This window comes from Triturus cristatus, chromosome 7 (assembly GCF_964204655.1).
Source record: "Triturus cristatus chromosome 7, aTriCri1.1, whole genome shotgun sequence".
NCBI lineage: Eukaryota > Metazoa > Chordata > Amphibia > Caudata > Salamandridae > Triturus > Triturus cristatus.
Window position 1 is genome coordinate 1369823081 of NC_140590.1, and position 18998 is coordinate 1369842078.

At 40.7% G+C, this 18998-nt stretch overlaps 2 protein-coding genes across 2 annotated transcripts in view; both read right to left on the reverse strand.

Annotated features, from left to right (window-relative positions):
* Nucleotides 1-9516: 9516 nt before the first annotated feature.
* On the reverse strand, nucleotides 9517-13125 carry LOC146812078 (vomeronasal type-2 receptor 26-like). Its single transcript, XM_085615125.1, has 2 exons — nucleotides 13113-13125; nucleotides 9517-10415 (listed from the first exon to the last, which is right to left on the reverse strand). The coding sequence occupies exons 1-2, from the start codon at nucleotides 13123-13125 to the stop codon at nucleotides 9517-9519; spliced, it is 912 nt and encodes a 303-aa protein (XP_085471251.1).
* An 826-nt stretch (nucleotides 13126-13951) lies between these two features.
* Nucleotides 13952-18998, reverse strand: part of LOC146812079 (vomeronasal type-2 receptor 26-like) — a 151369-nt gene continuing 146322 nt past the window's right edge. The window contains exon 4 of the mRNA XM_085615126.1: nucleotides 13952-14850. Coding sequence (XP_085471252.1) covers nucleotides 13952-14850 — 899 coding nt within the window. The remainder of the gene's footprint in view (nucleotides 14851-18998) is intronic.

Sequence of the window (18998 nt, forward strand, 5' to 3'; positions counted from 1 at the left end):
TGTCTCTGTCAATCTAACTGTGGCAGTTCAGGCAGTATACGTAATTGAAGTCACACTCTATGTCCACCAACCACTGCCGAACTCCAAGATGGGGGCCATTCCCCTTTGTGAGGGTGGTCTCACGTTAATATTCAGACCTCCAATATAAACACGGGCACTCACGGGTTCCAAAATTAATTAGTTTAATCATGGCTAGCAAACTTGTTTCGGAGACATGCCTTTGTCAGTGCTAGCTCATTGGTGAAGTAGGCACCATTTTGACAATTTATTTAAAAGGTTCAGTATATATACATGTATTTATATAGATATGTATATGTATGATTTGATTTTTATACTGGAAAATATTTTAAAATAAATATTTTTTTATAATTTTGTTACTGTAAAAAAATATATATATATATATGTGTGTACATGCATAAACATACACACATATATCTATGTGTGTTTATATAAGTACATATTTATTTGTAGTATTAATTATGACTGAATTTTATTTAATTAAAATTATATTAATGGTATATATTAAAATATTTAATGATTTACAACTTTAAACTATATACATATATGAAAAGAAACAATATGTGTGTATGTTTTTTAACGATATTAGTGACAAACTATATTTTTTTGATATTTTTGCACTTACCATTATAAGGATAGGAAATCAATGTTTTTGCAAACTATATTTTTGACACAATATTTGTGCTCCACGATATTGTTGATTTCGATATTATGGCAGTGATCCCAAACCACTGCAGCTCCACCCTTTTTACAGTTCAATGCCATACCAGTGGATTATTTCTAAGAAATGTGCTCCTACCATTGTACCTGAAGAATTTTCATCACAAATGAATGGCGAGTATGTGGCATGTATTTTTTCCTGCTCAGCATTATTTTTTTTCCCCAAGTCCAATTTCCAAAGTAACAGCTTATCTCTGAATTTAAAGAAAGCAATGGTTCTCATGTCTATGGAGGTTTATCCATCTTTGCTGAGCCATTGATTGTTTTAGGTATCACATCGGGGATCTTGAGGGATGGGCCCAACCAGAAACGTACTAGTCCCTTAATTCAAAATAAATAACTCAAAAAGAAGTATATCTGGCTTGTGCTACAAAAGCAGAGGACACGTGTAACAAAATATGGAAATGTGACAGAACTACTGAAAAAGCGATCCTTTTGTAGGACGAGAATCCTCACTCATACAAGGGTGACATGCTTCATCATCGGGTTCCCTCCTTAAACCGGACTGCAAGGTTCATGGTGTGGGCTACAACTCTCCGACCGGAGAGGAGGTGAGGTGTTTTATGATGAGTGTTAGTATTTAGGTGAGTGCGGGACAGAGGGCAAAAATCATATAGTAGTGGTTAAATCTACCTCCAGGGTATGTGAAAAAATACATAGTCAAATTAAATTATATACTGGCCAATCAGAATAGCCAGACAAGCGATGGCCCATGCAAATTCGTGGTCCACCATCGTTCTAATTAGGTCACATTCCATTGTTTGTTTTTCCAGTCTGCGTCAGCCATATCTCGCATGGTAAAAGGTGATAAGAACTATAAATGTGACAAGGTGGCCAAGTGGCGGATGAGCCATCTAGCCAAGGGCATCAGGCCATATAGCTATGATGCCACCATTATAAACCTAGTGGTTCAAACATCTAAATGGGGCAGGGGAAGCATGAGGTTGGTGGACAAAGCATCTGCTATTTTCTGGTGGATTCTCTGCTTTTATCAACCTGACAAATGATGAGGGTGTAGGAGCATAAAACTATTAATGGGCCTCAATTATATCACTTGATGTTTTGTACCATAGGTTTCCAGGATTCCCATACTATTGTCATTCCAAATTGAACACCAAGCACAGTCATTCAGCACCTTATTTTCAAGGTAGGGATCACAGAGTACTTCAAGGCTCCTTCAAAGAGGTGACATTGGTTTGAAAAGCAGAACTCAATAACACATACTTAAACACTAATGAATCCATGTTTAATCAATGCTTTTATTTTTTAAAAGGAAAGGTACTTTACTGGACACACGCAAAATACAGTACATAGGGACACATACAGTTAGCAAAACAGTGCACAGGTTTTTGATGTGAAATCCCTTCTTATTTGGAGCCTTGCTGATAACCAGAGTAGAAATCATCTACCTTAACAATTTATCAGACAGGGGAAATTGCCCGATTGATATAGTTTTCTGACATTATCTGCAAGGATCCTACAGCATGGAAAAAAAGATGTCCTTAACCAGTGATATGGCAATAACATGAACTTTTCACAATCAACACAGTTCAGCCTACACACTCTGTTGGTATAATATAATCAATAAGAATATCATACAATGCATTCACATTAGTTAAACCAAACCATTATGATGTCATTTCATTGAAAAAATCCTTTACAGTCTCTCTCTAAAAAGACGTACAATAACCTTCTGGTAGGCTTTCTGCATTTCAACGTTAACCATAAGCTTCTCACCTGAGAATCAAAAAACAAATTTAGGCCTCTGTGACTCCTGTCAAATGTACTTTTGCTGCCTGCAAACTTTGGGACCCTGTAACTTCTTCAAGGAACAGCCACCTAAGGGTCTTTGCAAGTGTTTGGCTGTAGCAGTCAGCTCTGAACAGGTACCTGAAAATCTGTGTTCTATTTATGGTGGCATACTCCAGCAACCAGCACTACCTTTTGGGTCATTCTGACCTCCAAACTTGGTTGATTTCAGTTCCTTTTATTCCTCTTGTCTACACAGCAGTGGTTTTCTCTTCTAGATGACATCACCCTGCGCTGCATACTTTTCTGGCACCAATTTCCAACTCGTCATATGCATCTCCCAAGAATTGCTACAAACCAATGGGCTGATTAAGACTTTGCTAGTGCTGTGCCGGCTATCCGCCGACACAGCACCACCGAAGTCGCTCAAGGAATGCCTACCTTATCATGAGTTGAACTCGTGTAAGGCGGCAGTCCTTTGTCTTTCCCATGGCGGTGCCTGGAAGACAAGCTATGCTATGGGAATTTAAAAAAAAGTTCCAAATCATCATGGACAGTGATGTCCATGCCATGCTGGAACTTTGGTGGAATACAGACAGGGAAGCACATGTTGTGCCTCCCTTAATGTATACTCACAGCGGGGCATGGGAGACCTGTAGGGCCCCCTTTGTTCCTCCATCGTCAGCCTCTTCATGGCGGGAGCCCCAGCATGAAACTGTTGGTGGTGCAGGAACTTGTAATATGCTCAATGGGACTGGCACAGTCCTGCTGAGCATTTTACAGTGTGGCATAGCTCCGCCACAGCCAGGTAACTACTGTTCCCTGGTGCAGCCGGTGGTCCACTGCCGATGGTGGGAGTCGTAACCCGGAAGACGGTGGACAGCCACAACTGTGCTACTGCGAGTGCGGTGGTCGGACTAGCGCCGCACTCGTAATCAGGCCCCAAGTTCCTTGTACAGCTCTTTAGTCACCAGGCAGCTTGACTAATGGTTCTAGAAGGCAGAACCTCCTTTGAGAGATGCAGTCTAGAAATAGCCTTACCCCAACAGGCAATGCCTACTTTCAGACATCCTCCCTGCATGGACCTTGCCCTGTTTTCCTCCTATTAAGGAGGACTGTAATTAAAGATTTTTTTTCTGGAATTTAGATAAATCATACCTACATTGTGTGGGTTCAGACAGTAGTCAATTAAAAGGTTAGCAATCTGTCTGGGCGGGGCTGCTGCTGAGTAACAGCGGCAGGGAGGAGGGTGGGCTGTGAAATGCACTGTTTAAAGTGCACTTGTCTTTTGGGATGCCCATATTCACACTTTAAACATCTCTAACCCAGATGTCTTGAAACAGCTAGGTTCGAGCAAGCCAAAGCCTTCAGAGCGCTGTGGAGCACGGAGTGAGGCCCTCTCACCAATCCTAGCACTTCTCATGTTATGAGAGCAGTGCCAGGATTGGGCAAGGGAGTTTCCTGGTGGTAGGGCTGCAGAGGAAAAAGCAAGAGGAATGAAGAAATCAGGTGCCTCCACCTCGTTAAGTGTTTATTTTTTATTATTATTATTTTGTTTTATTTGTTCTTGCGAGTCTGCCTCCCCTTCCTGGTAGATGCCATCCGCCACTGTCTTGATGTATGCACATGTATGCATCGGATGCAGGAGAACCAAACAAGCATTGGCAAAAGCAAGAAAGTTGCCATTTGCCTTTTAAAAGCATATTGTCTTTGCTAATGTTAGTTTCTATTTAGGGCCTCATTACGATGTCGGTCAGAAAGTATTACGGCGACTCCTTGTCGGAATCCAAATTTAAGTTTATGTTTCAGTTAATTAAAACCATAACAATTTTACTGATCAATTATGATATGTTCCATTAAATGGCCATCATAAAATGTGCAAGACAATTCCTTTCTATTTGCTAATATACAAAGTAGAAAAAATTGTTTTCCTATTTGGAATCCTTTCTGACCAACTCGGGTTCGGGGAGTCCGACTGACCGATTACGATGTTTCCGAACATCGTGTGGTCAGACTCCCATTCACTTCAATGGGAGCCTGTGTTCCGACCGACAACACAGGCTCCCATTGAAGAAAGGGATGGTTGCAGAAAACCTTGTACCCTGTGGTGGGCACCCTCATGATGCCTGCCACACTGTGCATAGTTGTGAAGAGGGGTCCTATGGTTACCCCTACGGGCCCCAACTGCAGGCCTCCCGGTGAAGATGGGCCTGCTAAGGGCCCCTAAAGTCACTACCGACAGCCGTTGCATGTCGGACTGACCAATTCAAAAAGGCTGTCCGAATCCAACATGGTAATACATCGGTTGGAAACGTGGTCCATAGAGCTGTACGATTCAGATCCGACTGACTCAGAGTATCTGAATGCCGGAACCGAGTCGGACGGACCGAACGCATTATCGTAATCGGTCGGTCGGAAAACACGGATTCTGACTCGGATTGGGAAAATCCAAATGCCGTTCGAAGCCTTTCAGACCGACATCGTAATGTGTCCCCGAGTGTCATGGTTGTGGAATAAACTGCCAGATGTCATTTGACTCATGAAAAATCATCTCTGTATGATAAATGGATTGAAAACCTGACCTTTACATCATTGGCTTTAAAGTAATTTGTCTTGATGTGTTGTCTCAATGGCAATATGCCTTGTTGTGACCGTGTGCTTTACAATACAAATATTTTTCTTTGTGAATGTTGTGAAGCAAATATTTTTAAAGAATGGGCAGTGGCCTCATGGACCACTGCCTACTCTTAAAAAATGAAATTTAAGTCAAATGTTCTTTTTTTCTAAACACATCAGGTTTTCCTATAAGGAAAGTGGGCTGTCTTAAAAAAAAATGCAGTCATAGATATGGAGGTCTGCTTATCTCAGCAGGGCACCATCCCATTAATGGCAGCAATTCATGTGATGGAACTATTTGCAAACCAATAGGAATCACTATTTTGAAAATCTTTTTATTGTATATTAGGAATTGCAATTTCCAACTTGTGGTTTGGTAAGAATCACAATTAGGAAATCTCAATTCTAAATTTCTGGACATATTCCCTAAATGCTTTTTGATGTGTTTATTATCACACTAGATTTCACTTGCGTTCTTCCTGTCTGCAACAAGACATCAATGATTTGAATGGTTTATGAAGGGTGATGATGTGACCATGTACTGTAAGGAATCAAATTCCCTCTGCCATATATTTTAACGATATTGCAAGCCACCATGGAGATCTATGACCATGTAAAGGAACTCAGCATTCAACCTATATGTGGTCATGGGACTCCTTGGTCACTTGCAATAGGGGATACTTTATGTCATTTATCATAAACATTTATAACGGAAAAAGTAAAATTCAAGGGCTACAATCTAAGTATTTACAGGTAGAGTAGGAAAAGAGGGCTGTAGATAATGAGCTAGAAAACATAGAATAAAAAGTAAGTAGGGAGAGGCGGAAAATGGTGAGAGAAAGAATGTAAAAAGTGAAAGGATTAAATGACGGCTTGTAGAGAAGTGTAGTCAAGCAGCTAGAGTAGGGGCTGGTGGGAATATATAGCAGAAACATAAGTATAGTATAAGTGGTTGAGGATACATCGCAGCATGAGTTAGAAAAAGCTAAATTATCATCTATAAAGAGGATTGTAAGAGTATGGAGAATGTGAGAGAAGGGAGAGTAGGGAGGAGGATCAGAGAAAAAGGATTACAGACAGATAGGAACAGAGTGAAGTTGGAATAGGAGGTTTTGAGGAAGAAGGTAAGAAGGGCCTGTATAGTGAGAGTACACACTGAGAGAGGCAAAGTATGGGGAACATAGAAAAGAATAAGATTACATTGAGGAAATGTGGGACATAGGGATAGTAAGGAGGGTTATGCATGGTGACTGGAAGTATATTGAGTTAGTGAGAGTGTGGGAAGAGAAGAGAAGAGAGAAAGAGAAATAAGCATATCGGGAATTATGGAACAGACTAAGGGGCCTATTCACAAGCCACTATTAATAGTGTGTTTAGTAGTACTGCAATGGTACTTCTCGCATACTACAAAGTCCCATTTGCAGACCTATGAGTGGAGGCCTCCACAGCTCCTAATTTTTCTATGTAGCATTCTCAGCTCCAGATGCACAAATCTCCTTACACATAGGTCTAAATTTCAGTAGTAAAGCTAGGAGAAACCTGGCAGAGAGGTTGGAAAATGGGGACAACTTACTACTAAATGGGAGGGGATTAGGGAAGGATAAGAAGCGATGTAGGGATTGGTAAGTAGGGGCTTAGGGAGAGACATGCATATTTTAACACCCGCATAAAGATAGTAAGCCCACTGAAATTCACTTCTAAATGTACTGCATCCACAAAGATTCAAAACACTGAAAAATGCATCCCAGGCAAGCCTTGGAGTAAATTCAGCCAAAAAAATGTCACACATGTTCAAGTTACTGCAACACATTCTCATGGAAAACAAAAGAGTCAAGGCCTTAAAAGAAAACCACCTAGAAAATAATGTTAAACAAAATAATTCAGTTCAAATTTATTTCAAAGTAGGTAGTTATACTTAGGACCTCGTTTCCATAGATGAAGTGTTTTTTTTTTTGCTATTAACTTTGGCACCATTTGATGAATCTTCACAACATTTTTAAAACTAGTACGCCAATCGCTTCAACAGCTGTCTGGAAAGTGTTGGGGTGATTCATCAAGCGGAGGCTGAGAAAAAGGGGGTCCCAAAACGAGTTTTCCCCATGTAATTTCTCATAAGTATTTTCGAAATGACTACAGCCTGAAGCCCCAAATGGAATTACACCAAATTTGGCAGAAGCTAGTCCTCGGTCCAGAAAGAACCCTTCTTGTGATTTGGTGTAAATTTGTTCAGACGTTTTTGAATTATTAAAGAAAAAAGATTTATGTATATCTAGGGATGCAAATCCTCCATGGATCCAACAGATCTCATGGTGAGATCTGATTACCCATCAGCACTTCTAAGAGGAAGATTTAGCCGAGTCCTAAGAAAGTGCAGAAATAAATACATAAGGGGGTAGGGTAGGAATACGCTGACCCTCTAGCCCTCATGGTGGAATCCCAAAAGGACCCTTGCTTGTAGGCCAAAATGTTTTTTTTAATTTACAGCAAATTTGCAGAGGATCTGTGAATCTGCGGTAAAATGGAAAAATAAAACAAGTGCAGTTTCCTGCAATTGTTATTTTATGTCTCCGGGTGGGCCAGTCTCCAGGATTTAGATTTGGGGGGAGGGGGGCATGTGTGACCCCCTCCCCAGGCCAAAACAGGGGACCACATCTCAAGGGAACTGGCTGATAATAGAAATGGGAGGGGGGCCACACGATTCCCTCCCCCAGCTGAATCTAGCAATGGGCCTGGCCTTAGCTTAGGAGGCGCACCCTCTCCATGCACAGTATATTACCCTACATGTCAGTCATGACATCTTCTATAACATCATTGATAATATCACTGCAATATTTGGAATAAAACTATTGATGAGAAAACTGGACATGGTGGGGGCACAAGTTATAGTTACGTTAGGGCACGAGTTATAGTTTCTTGAGATAGGTATAACTATAACTGCTGAATTACTATGATTTTGTGTGTGTAAAATCTGAACCTATCTTTAGCGTCCCTGTAACCTTAATTTTTTTCATGAATTTCTACTTTTTAAAATTTTCTTTTCTAACTTTAACGCCTCTGTAACCTTTGTTTTTTATTTATTGAATATATATATATATATATATATCCGACTTCCAACTGCTTTTTGTCGAGACCACAGACCCATGGAGGGTGGTGCATACACCGGGAGAGCTCCCGGTATTCAAAAATCTCCAATCCGTTTCGCGAGGCGAAAATAATGCACTCTCAAAATCCAACGAAAATGATAGTTCAGGATGATTATTATGCCTCCACGCTACGCGTTTCGGCAGTTACGCCTTGCTCACACGAGGTTTGAGCAAGGCGTAACTGCCGAAACGCGTAGCGTGGAAGCATAATAAACTTCCTGAACTATCATTTTTGTTGGAGCTTGAGAGTGCATTATTTTCGCATCGCGAAATGGATTGGAGATATATATATATATGTATGTATATATATATATATATATATATAGAGAGAGAGAGAGAGAGTTAATTTAAATGTATTAATATTAAACAAAATAAAATTGTAAATAATATTAACTTAAACTAAAATGCTAAAACGATAATATATTACTCACAGGCTGGAGACATGTTAGTTTGCATTCAGTAGTAAATTAACAGTCAGAAATATTGAATGGCAAAAAATGTAAAGTTACTACTAGGCGCAAGCATACATTTATATTTGAGTACATATACATGAGCCAATTTTTGTTTGCGAAGAGGCCACCAAGATGCTCAAAAGAGAGAGTAGAAAATCAAACTGAATTGAAAAAAGAGAGAGAAAGAGTAATGAAAGAAGGAAAGTACAGTGAGAAGTAAAGAGAGAATAGGAAAGAATATAAAGGGTAGAAGAGTAGAGAGTAATGTAGGCAGAAAACAGGTACAGCATGAGAGAATAAAGGGACTGAAAGCCGTGAGAATCAGGAGGCTGGAGAAATAAGAATTTATATAAACAAAAATTGTTCTTACACTATCACCCGAGTTAGTATTGACCTCAACCTTCTTCCTGTGTATCTTACTTGCATAGTGTATTCAGTCGTGGTGGCTCAGAGCAGGGGGCAAACACGTGGACACAGTCAAAATGGGTTGAAATAATGCACAACGTCTCAAGTGAAAACTTACCAACTAAGCATGGCACCCCTGACAGAAACAAAAAATCTTAATCACTACATCATTCTATTGTCACTAAATGCTTCCCTTCAAAATTAATTATTACACTTTTCATATCTTCTAGCGTTAGAATATGAAGTGTCTGAAGCATAATTACATCCCCAGACAGAAGTCCCCTCTTTGGCCTTTCTCACAAGCCAGAATAATTGGGGATTTCAAATAATAAGACTTCAGTGTTCATGTAAATTATTGTTGCAGCCATATGTGGATGTGCACATTTTCATACATTTGTTTAGTTCCAGAGGGTTCATGTTTTGCCTTGTAGATGTTTTCTTGTGTTCATTTCAGGCTTCAGGATAATAATGTAGCACTTTGGAATAAATATGCAGAAGAGTAATCCAGAGCTTGAGGCTAGTATGGCAAATATCTCTACTGAGACCATAAACTTCCCCTTAGTGCTCAGGTACGCTGGGATAAAGGATGTCCAGACACTGAGGAAGACCATCATGCTGAAGGTGATCAATTTTGTCTCATTAAAGGTGTCAGGCAACTTTCTTGCCTGAAAGGCAACTAGGAAGCTCAGACAGGCTAACAAGCCCAGGAAGCCCAACATGCTGTAGAAGGCAGCCTGTGAGTTCTCATTACATTCGAGGATAATCTTTCCGATGGTGGATTTCATGTTCATTTCCAGGAAAGGAGGGTACAAGCCCAACCATGTTACACAAATAATAACCTGAAGCACAGAGCTCACTAGGACAATAAAAGTAGGCACTTGGAACCCAAGCCATCCCCTGAATTTACTGTCTGGCATTGTGGCTTTAAAGGCAATCACAACTAGGAGTGTTTTAGCCAGGATGCACCCTACACAAAAGGAAAATATCACTCCAAAGAACATTTGCCGAAAAAGGCAGCTCATCTTGACTGGTCGTCCAATAAATATCAAGGAGCACAGGAAGCAGAGCATGAGCGAGGAGAGGAGCATGTAGCTGAGAGAGCGGTTATTAGCTCGGACTATTGGGGTATCTCTGTGTTTAATGAATATTGTCAGTACTGCAGCAGTGAGAAGAGACAACAGAATAGCAAGGGCTGCTAGGCCTGCCCCAAGGGGCTCATCAAAGGAGAGAAACTCCAGAACCTTTTTGATGCATTCCTTTCTCTCTGCGTTTGACCAGTGGTCTTCTGGACACTTGTCACAGTTGATGGCATCTGTAAAAGAAATTAATTGAGCAAAAAAAATTAAAGACCTTTCCAAACTTTTTCATAAGATATATATTTCCTCCATGAAAATATACTGCAATCCATCTTTAACATTCCTATTAAACATTTTAACATACTCAATTTTTGCAGTTCCTAATTCAAAGAATTTTCATCAAGACTTTATTAACCAGTATCATGCTGCATCTAAAACAATTACAGAGTGTGTACCTCCCTCCACACCATTCTATCTTTTCCTTTAGGCTCTAAAGATGTATCTTCATACCAGGTAATTAGTAAGTCTAGTAAGTTGGTAATATTGATTTGATGTAACTTTCAGATGTAACACCAGGTTTGTTTGTTTTATGTTGGAACTTTGGCACGTTTGTGAGCGGGAGTGGTCATTTGTTGTTGTATTGGCTATTGTAGTAGATAGAGAAACATCCTAATGTGGATCACGATTGGTTGCAGTTTGTGGCAAAGATAGTGTTGTGACTGATTATCTCACTTCCAAGCTTTAAGGGGTATCCCCTGTTGCAGGCATATGTAACTCACACCTACGCCTGCCCATGACATCGTCCAACTAGGCAGAGTTGCACCAATATCATTGGTGGGAAAGCCTATTCCAGAATTAGCTTGCAGGGGGAGTTTCTCATTTCCCTAAGACACGTATCTTGCGTGTGCTTAGAGCTCTGTTCAAGGGATGAAAGGTTCCACCATATTGGTTTGGATAGAAAGGTGCATGGAGGGAAAGTTTACAGTAAGGCACACAGAAAGTGTTTCAAAAGAGAGTAGGAGCACACCTGAGAATTTTTACTCCATTGATCATGGAGTGGCCAGGATTTTTCTGAACCCACAAGCTGGCAATGTGAGCATAATGGTTGCACCCTCTGTGCCCTCTTCAGAACACCTCTGGACCTGTGGAAGTCAGAAGAAGGTCTGTACCCACTGTTGAACCTGTGGAGAGAAACCTCAAGGGCTGGACCTGCTCTCACTTTTAACCAGGACAGAAGAGTTGATTCCAAGGACTGGTTGATTACCCTCCTATTAAGTTTCAATAACACAAAAGTTGCAAGAAGCCCAAATCTCAGCTGAGCCCAGCTGACAAGTTCCAACTGGATTTGTCCTGGACCCTGCCGATGACTTCTGGGAAATTGAGTCCTAACCCCCAAGGGATGTCCAAAAGGATCCGGGCCCTTGAGTGGTGTTAAAGTGTACTCTTCACCCCTTTCAAATGACAAGACTGGGCACTTAGATACTTCTTCTGAACTTTTCTTTAAAAAAAACCATAGGCTGCAACCAGATCGCTGCCAAGCCGACAATGTTGAATTTCTGATCAGTCTCAACTTGCTGGTTTGCACCGCTGAAACAATCCTGACTTCCAGAAAATTTCTAAGTCTGCACATAGAGGACTTTACTGGAACGAATGGGGAGCAGCACCCCGACAACAACAATGCCTTCTTGGGCAGCGATTTTGAACTTCGCCCACTATGAGCTTTCCCACCTTGTTGAGAAGCTCAAACTTCTTGCTGGAGCCGAATACGCTGACCCTCTAGCCCTCATGGTGGAATCCCAAAAGGACCCTTGCTTGTAGGCCAAAATGTTTTTTTTTAATTTACAGCAAATTTGCAGAGGATCTGTGAATCTGCGGTAAAATGGAAAAATAAAACAAGTGCAGTTTCCTGCAATTGTTATTTTATGTCTCCGGGTGGGCCAGTCTCCAGGATTTAGATTTGGGGGGAGGGGGGCATGTGTGACCCCCTCCCCAGGCCAAAACAGGGGACCACATCTCAAGGGAACTGGCTGATAATAGAAATGGGAGGGGGGCCACACGATTCCCTCCCCCAGCTGAATCTAGCAATGGGCCTGGCCTTAGCTTAGGAGGCGCACCCTCTCCATGCACAGTATATTACCCTACATGTCAGTCATGACATCTTCTATAACATCATTGATAATATCACTGCAATATTTGGAATAAAACTATTGATAAGAAAACTGGACATGGTGGGGGCACAAGTTATAGTTACGTTGGGGCACGAGTTATAGTTTCTTGAGATAGGTATAACTATAACTGCTGAATTACTATGATTTTGTGTGTGTAAAATCTGAACCTATCTTTAGCGTCCCTGTAACCTTAATTTTTTTCATGAATTTCTACTTTTTAAAATTTTCTTTTCTAACTTTAACGCCTCTGTAACCTTTGTTTTTTATTTATTGAATATATATATATATATATATCCGACTTCCAACTGCTTTTTGTCGAGACCACAGACCCATGGAGGGTGGTGCATACACCGGGAGAGCTCCCGGTATTCAAAAATCTCCAATCCGTTTCGCGAGGCGAAAATAATGCACTCTCAAAATCCAACGAAAATGATAGTTCAGGATGATTATTATGCCTCCACGCTACGCGTTTCGGCAGTTACGCCTTGCTCACACGAGGTTTGAGCAAGGCGTAACTGCCGAAACGCGTAGCGTGGAAGCATAATAAACTTCCTGAACTATCATTTTTGTTGGAGCTTGAGAGTGCATTATTTTCGCATCGCGAAATGGATTGGAGATATATATATATATGTATGTATATATATATATATATATATAGAGAGAGAGAGAGAGAGAGTTAATTTAAATGTATTAATATTAAACAAAATAAAATTGTAAATAATATTAACTTAAACTAAAATGCTAAAACGATAATATATTACTCACAGGGTGGAGACATGTTAGTTTGCATTCAGTAGTAAATTAACAGTCAGAAATATTGAATGGCAAAAAATGTAAAGTTACTACTAGGCGCAAGCATACATTTATATTTGAGTACATATACATGAGCCAATTTTTGTTTGCGAAGAGGCCACCAAGATGCTCAAAAGAGAGAGTAGAAAATCAAACTGAATTGAAAAAAGAGAGAGAAAGAGTAATGAAAGAAGGAAAGTACAGTGAGAAGTAAAGAGAGAATAGGAAAGAATATAAAGGGTAGAAGAGTAGAGAGTAATGTAGGCAGAAAACAGGTACAGCATGAGAGAATAAAGGGACTGAAAGCCGTGAGAATCAGGAGGCTGGAGAAATAAGAATTTATATAAACAAAAATTGTTCTTACACTATCACCCGAGTTAGTATTGACCTCAACCTTCTTCCTGTGTATCTTACTTGCATAGTGTATTCAGTCGTGGTGGCTCAGAGCAGGGGGCAAACACGTGGACACAGTCAAAATGGGTTAAAATAATGCACAACGTCTCAAGTGAAAACTTACCAACTAAGCATGGCACCCCTGACAGAAACAAAAAATCTTAATCACTACATCATTCTATTGTCACTAAATGCTTCCCTTCAAAATTAATTATTACACTTTTCATATCTTCTAGCGTTAGAATATGAAGTGTCTGAAGCATAATTACATCCGCAGACAGAAGTCCCCTCTTTGGCCTTTCTCACAAGCCAGAATAATTGGGGATTTCAAATAATAAGACTTCAGTGTTCATGTAAATTATTGTTGCAGCCATATGTGGATGTGCACATTTTCATACATTTGTTTAGTTCCAGAGGGTTCATGTTTTGCCTTGTAGATGTTTTCTTGTGTTCATTTCAGGCTTCAGGATAATAATGTAGCACTTTGGAATAAATATGCAGAAGAGTAATCCAGAGCTTGAGGCTAGTATGGCAAATATCTCTACTGAGACCATAAACTTCCCCTTAGTGCTCAGGTACGCTGGGATAAAGGATGTCCAGACACTGAGGAAGACCATCATGCTGAAGGTGATCAATTTTGTCTCATTAAAGGTGTCAGGCAACTTTCTTGCCTGAAAGGCAACTAGGAAGCTCAGACAGGCTAACAAGCCCAGGAAGCCCAACATGCTGTAGAAGGCAGCCTGTGAGTTCTCATTACATTCGAGGATAATCTTTCCGATGGTGGATTTCATGTTCATTTCCAGGAAAGGAGGGTACAAGCCCAACCATGTTACACAAATAATAACCTGAAGCACAGAGCTCACTAGGACAATAAAAGTAGGCACTTGGAACCCAAGCCATCCCCTGAATTTACTGTCTGGCATTGTGGCTTTAAAGGCAATCACAACTAGGAGTGTTTTAGCCAGGATGCACCCTACACAAAAGGAAAATATCACTCCAAAGAACATTTGCCGAAAAAGGCAGCTCATCTTGACTGGTCGTCCAATAAATATCAAGGAGCACAGGAAGCAGAGCATGAGCGAGGAGAGGAGCATGTAGCTGAGAGAGCGGTTATTAGCTCGGACTATTGGGGTATCTCTGTGTTTAATGAATATTGTCAGTACTGCAGCAGTGAGAAGAGACAACAGAATAGCAAGGGCTGCTAGGCCTGCCCCAAGGGGCTCATCAAAGGAGAGAAACTCCAGAACCTTTTTGATGCATTCCTTTCTCTCTGCGTTTGACCAGTGGTCTTCTGGACACTTGTCACAGTTGATGGCATCTGTAAAAGAAATTAATTGAGCAAAAAAAATTAAAGACCTTTCCAAACTTTTTCATAAGATATATATTTCCTCCATGAAAATATACTGCAATCCATCTTTAACATTCCTATTAAACATTTTAACATGCTCAATTTTTGCAGTTCCTAATTCAAAGAATTTTCATCAAGACTTTATTAACCAGTATCATGCTGCATCTAAAACAATTACAGAGTGTGTACCTCCCTCCACACCATTCTATCTATTCCTTTAGGCTCTAAAGATGTATCTTCATACCAGGTAATTAGTAAGTCTAGTAAGTTGGTAACATTGATTTGATGTAACTTTCAGATGTAACACCAGGTTTGTTTGTTTTATGTTGGAACTTTGGCACGTTTGTGAGCGGGAGTGGTCATTTGTTGTTGTATTGGCTATTGTAGTAGATAGAGAAACATCCTAATGTGGATCACGATTGGTTGCAGTTTGTGGCAAAGATAGTGTTGTGACTGATTATCTCACTTCCAAGCTTTAAGGGGTATCCCCTGTTGCAGGCATATGTAACTCACACCTACGCCTGCCCATGACATCGTCCAACTAGGCAGAGTTGCACCAATATCATTGGTGGGAAAGCCTATTCCAGAATTAGCTTGCAGGGGGAGTTTCTCATTTCCCTAAGACACGTATCTTGCGTGTGCCTAGAGCTCTGTTCAAGGGATGAAAGGTTCCACCATATTGGTTTGGATAGAAAGGTGCATGGAGGGAAAGTTTACAGTAAGGCACACAGAAAGTGTTTCAAAAGAGAGTAGGAGCACACCTGAGAATTTTTACTCCATTGATCATGGAGTGGCCAGGATTTTTCTGAACCCACAAGCTGGCAATGTGAGCATAATGGTTGCACCCTCTGTGCCCTCTTCAGAACACCTCTGGACCTGTGGAAGTCAGAAGAAGGTCTGTACCCACTGTTGAACCTGTGGAGAGAAACCTCAAGGGCTGGACCTGCTCTCACTTTTAACCAGGACAGAAGAGTTGATTCCAAGGACTGGTTGATTACCCTCCTATTAAGTTTCAATAACACAAAAGTTGCAAGAAGCCCAAATCTCAGCTGAGCCCAGCTGACAAGTTCCAACTGGATTTGTCCTGGACCCTGCCGATGACTTCTGGGAAATTGAGTCCTAACCCCCAAGGGATGTCCAAAAGGATCCGGGCCCTTGAGTGGTGTTAAAGTGTACTCTTCACCCCTTTCAAATGACAAGACTGGGCACTTAGATACTTCTTCTGAACTTTTCTTTAAAAAAAACCATAGGCTGCAACCAGATCGCTGCCAAGCCGACAATGTTGAATTTCTGATCAGTCTCAACTTGCTGGTTTGCACCGCTGAAACAATCCTGACTTCCAGAAAATTTCTAAGTCTGCACATAGAGGACTTTACTGGAACGAATGGGGAGCAGCACCCCGACAACAACAATGCCTTCTTGGGCAGCGATTTTGAACTTCGCCCACTATGAGCTTTCCCACCTTGTTGAGAAGCTCAAACTTCTTGCTGGAGCCGACACTCCCACCAAGGACCTGCGGTTCAGCCAACCAACAATCACCTCTTATATCCAACCTGGAATGCCCGTTTCACCAAAACTGTTGTTACACTTTCTCACTGTAACTTATTTAAAAAGTTTAAAAAGTTTGAATGAATGGCTACTGTGATTACTCCTCCTGTACAGCTCTGCCTAAAATACACATACTGTAACCTACAGCAGCACTATATTTTGAGGATCATTTGTACTCTACAGCATTTCTGTTTCTTTTCAATATTCTATACTCTCCATACTTAAAATAGTTATCTATGAAAACTTTAGACAATAATATTGGCCTGCACTTTCATCCTCTTCAGAATATCACTGCTAACATATTGCCACAGTAAACATATATAGGGAAGTATAGATTTATTATTCTTATCTCTGCTAACTCCACTCACCTTGATGATATGTTAATATTCAATATAAAGGAGGAGATGTGACTGAAGGCCAATATTGAAAAAGTTTTTAAAGCAATTATCAATTAAAAACTAAATGAAAATGTCTGGTTAATCTAAGAAGATAACTTTTTGTGACCTGTCATATTAGTACTGGTTTTCCCGCGGCAAGTACTCCTAATGCCACTGCTTATAAAGGCTCACAGAATATCATAGCCCAATACAGGAAGCCCATGTCTCTCTTTGGTTTTATGATTTAGGGGCCAGATATACAAATAATTTTTATGTTTGCACACTCCAGTTCAGTATTTGTGATCAAGGGGGCAGTAAAGTTTTACTGACTCCTAAAATGGGATTACAACTCAATATCGATTTGATATTTTCAAGTGACATATAGTAAATCAGTATGACATTTAGCAATGTTTTGCAACTGAAATGCAGTTGTAAAGAATGACAAAATATTGATTCTGGAGTTAAGGTGGTGAACCATTTGTGAATTTAAAACAAATCTTAAAAAGTAAGCATTTTCTCTAATGAAGAACCATTTACTTTAAGGAAAACAGGCTGCTTAAAAAAAATTTACTTTATTAAACCCTGTCTTAGATCAGGGCAACTCTGTCATGCTGGTTCTCCTGGATCTATCGGCAGCTTTGATACCATCTCTCATTCAACCCCAATCCAGGGATTTGGGTTGGTCGGTGTCAGTGGCATAGTAATGAGATGGCTGAAAAACTTTCGGCTGGAGCAAACCCACACAGTACAAGTGGACCTCTTTAACTCCAAAACCATGGTCCTGGATAAAGGGGTTCTGCAGGGATCCATTTTAAGAGGGTAGCACCTTTTAAGTGCTATCCTCTTTAATATATTTGTGGCTTCCCTGACTAAGGTTATCAGGTCATGCGGCGTTGATGCCATTTCATATGCTAATGACACCCAGCTTGTCATCACAATGGGGCCAAATGCTTCCTGGATTTCGAGCAATTTTCTTCAGCTTAATTCCAGTAAAATGAAAATTCTACTCTTTGGGACAGCCGATGCTGTCTGGTCCATCGACTAGTGACTGTCTGAATTAGAAATGACTCCTTCTCCCAATAAAATGTCTTAAAATCTAGGGGACAGATGTACGACGCTTGCATTTAGCGAGTCACAAATTACGTCAAATTGCGACTCGTAATTTGCGACTCGCTGAATGCAATGTACAACAGTGTCTCAGACACTGTTTGCGATTCTCATTGGGGTCGCAAATTGCATACCTCATCAATATTTATGAGCCAAGCGCAATTTGTGACTCCATTGGGAATGGCCAGCACTCACAGGGATGGTGGCCTGCTGGGGTCAAGAGACCACCATGTCTGTGACTGCTTTTTGGATAAAGCAGTTTTTTTTAAATGCAGCCCGTTTTCCTTAATAGAAAACGGGATTCACTTTTCAGTTTCATTTTTTAAGGGCAGACTCTTAAAAAATATTTGCGCACCCATTCACAAAGGGGAAGGAGTCCCCTGGGGACCCCTTCCTGTTTGTTAGTGCCTTACCACCCTTTTGAGAAGGGTGATAAACTGCAAGTGTTTTGCGACCGCAATTGCAGTGCCCAAACAATCATACATAGGTGATGGACTCGCTACTAGGCAGGGAAGCCCCTTCCTAATAGTGAGTCACAAACCATATTTTGCAAGGTCGCTAATAGGTTAGTGACTCATAAAATCTGGTTTGTATATGGGGCAGACCTATTTCGCAGTAGCAAACAAACCAAATTCCAGTTTGTGACCGCAAAAAACGTTTGTACATCTGCCCCTAGGTGTATTCTTAGATGACAACCTTTCCATGAATGAGCATGTCAATTCAATACATGGGACATGTTTTGGTGCGATGCGCATGCTCAGAAAAGCCTTTCATTAGGTTCCTTTGCAGACCAGGAAAACACTAGCCCAGGCACGGACAGTGAGACGGCTGCACTATGGGAACTTCCTTAAGGTTGTAATGAGTGAAGGCTTTTTCTCTAAACTTCAGGTTGTGCAGAACACGGCTGCACACCTTGTCTGCAACATTCCTCCTCTGTCTCCTTCTGAACCTTTTTTACATTCCTGTCAATGGTTTCCTATAAAAAAGCGTGCTCTTTTCAAACTTCTCAGTTTAGTTTTCAAATCTGTGTATTGGAATGGTTCATGCTATCTGAAAAACAAGCTGCAGCCATATATCCTGGCTTGT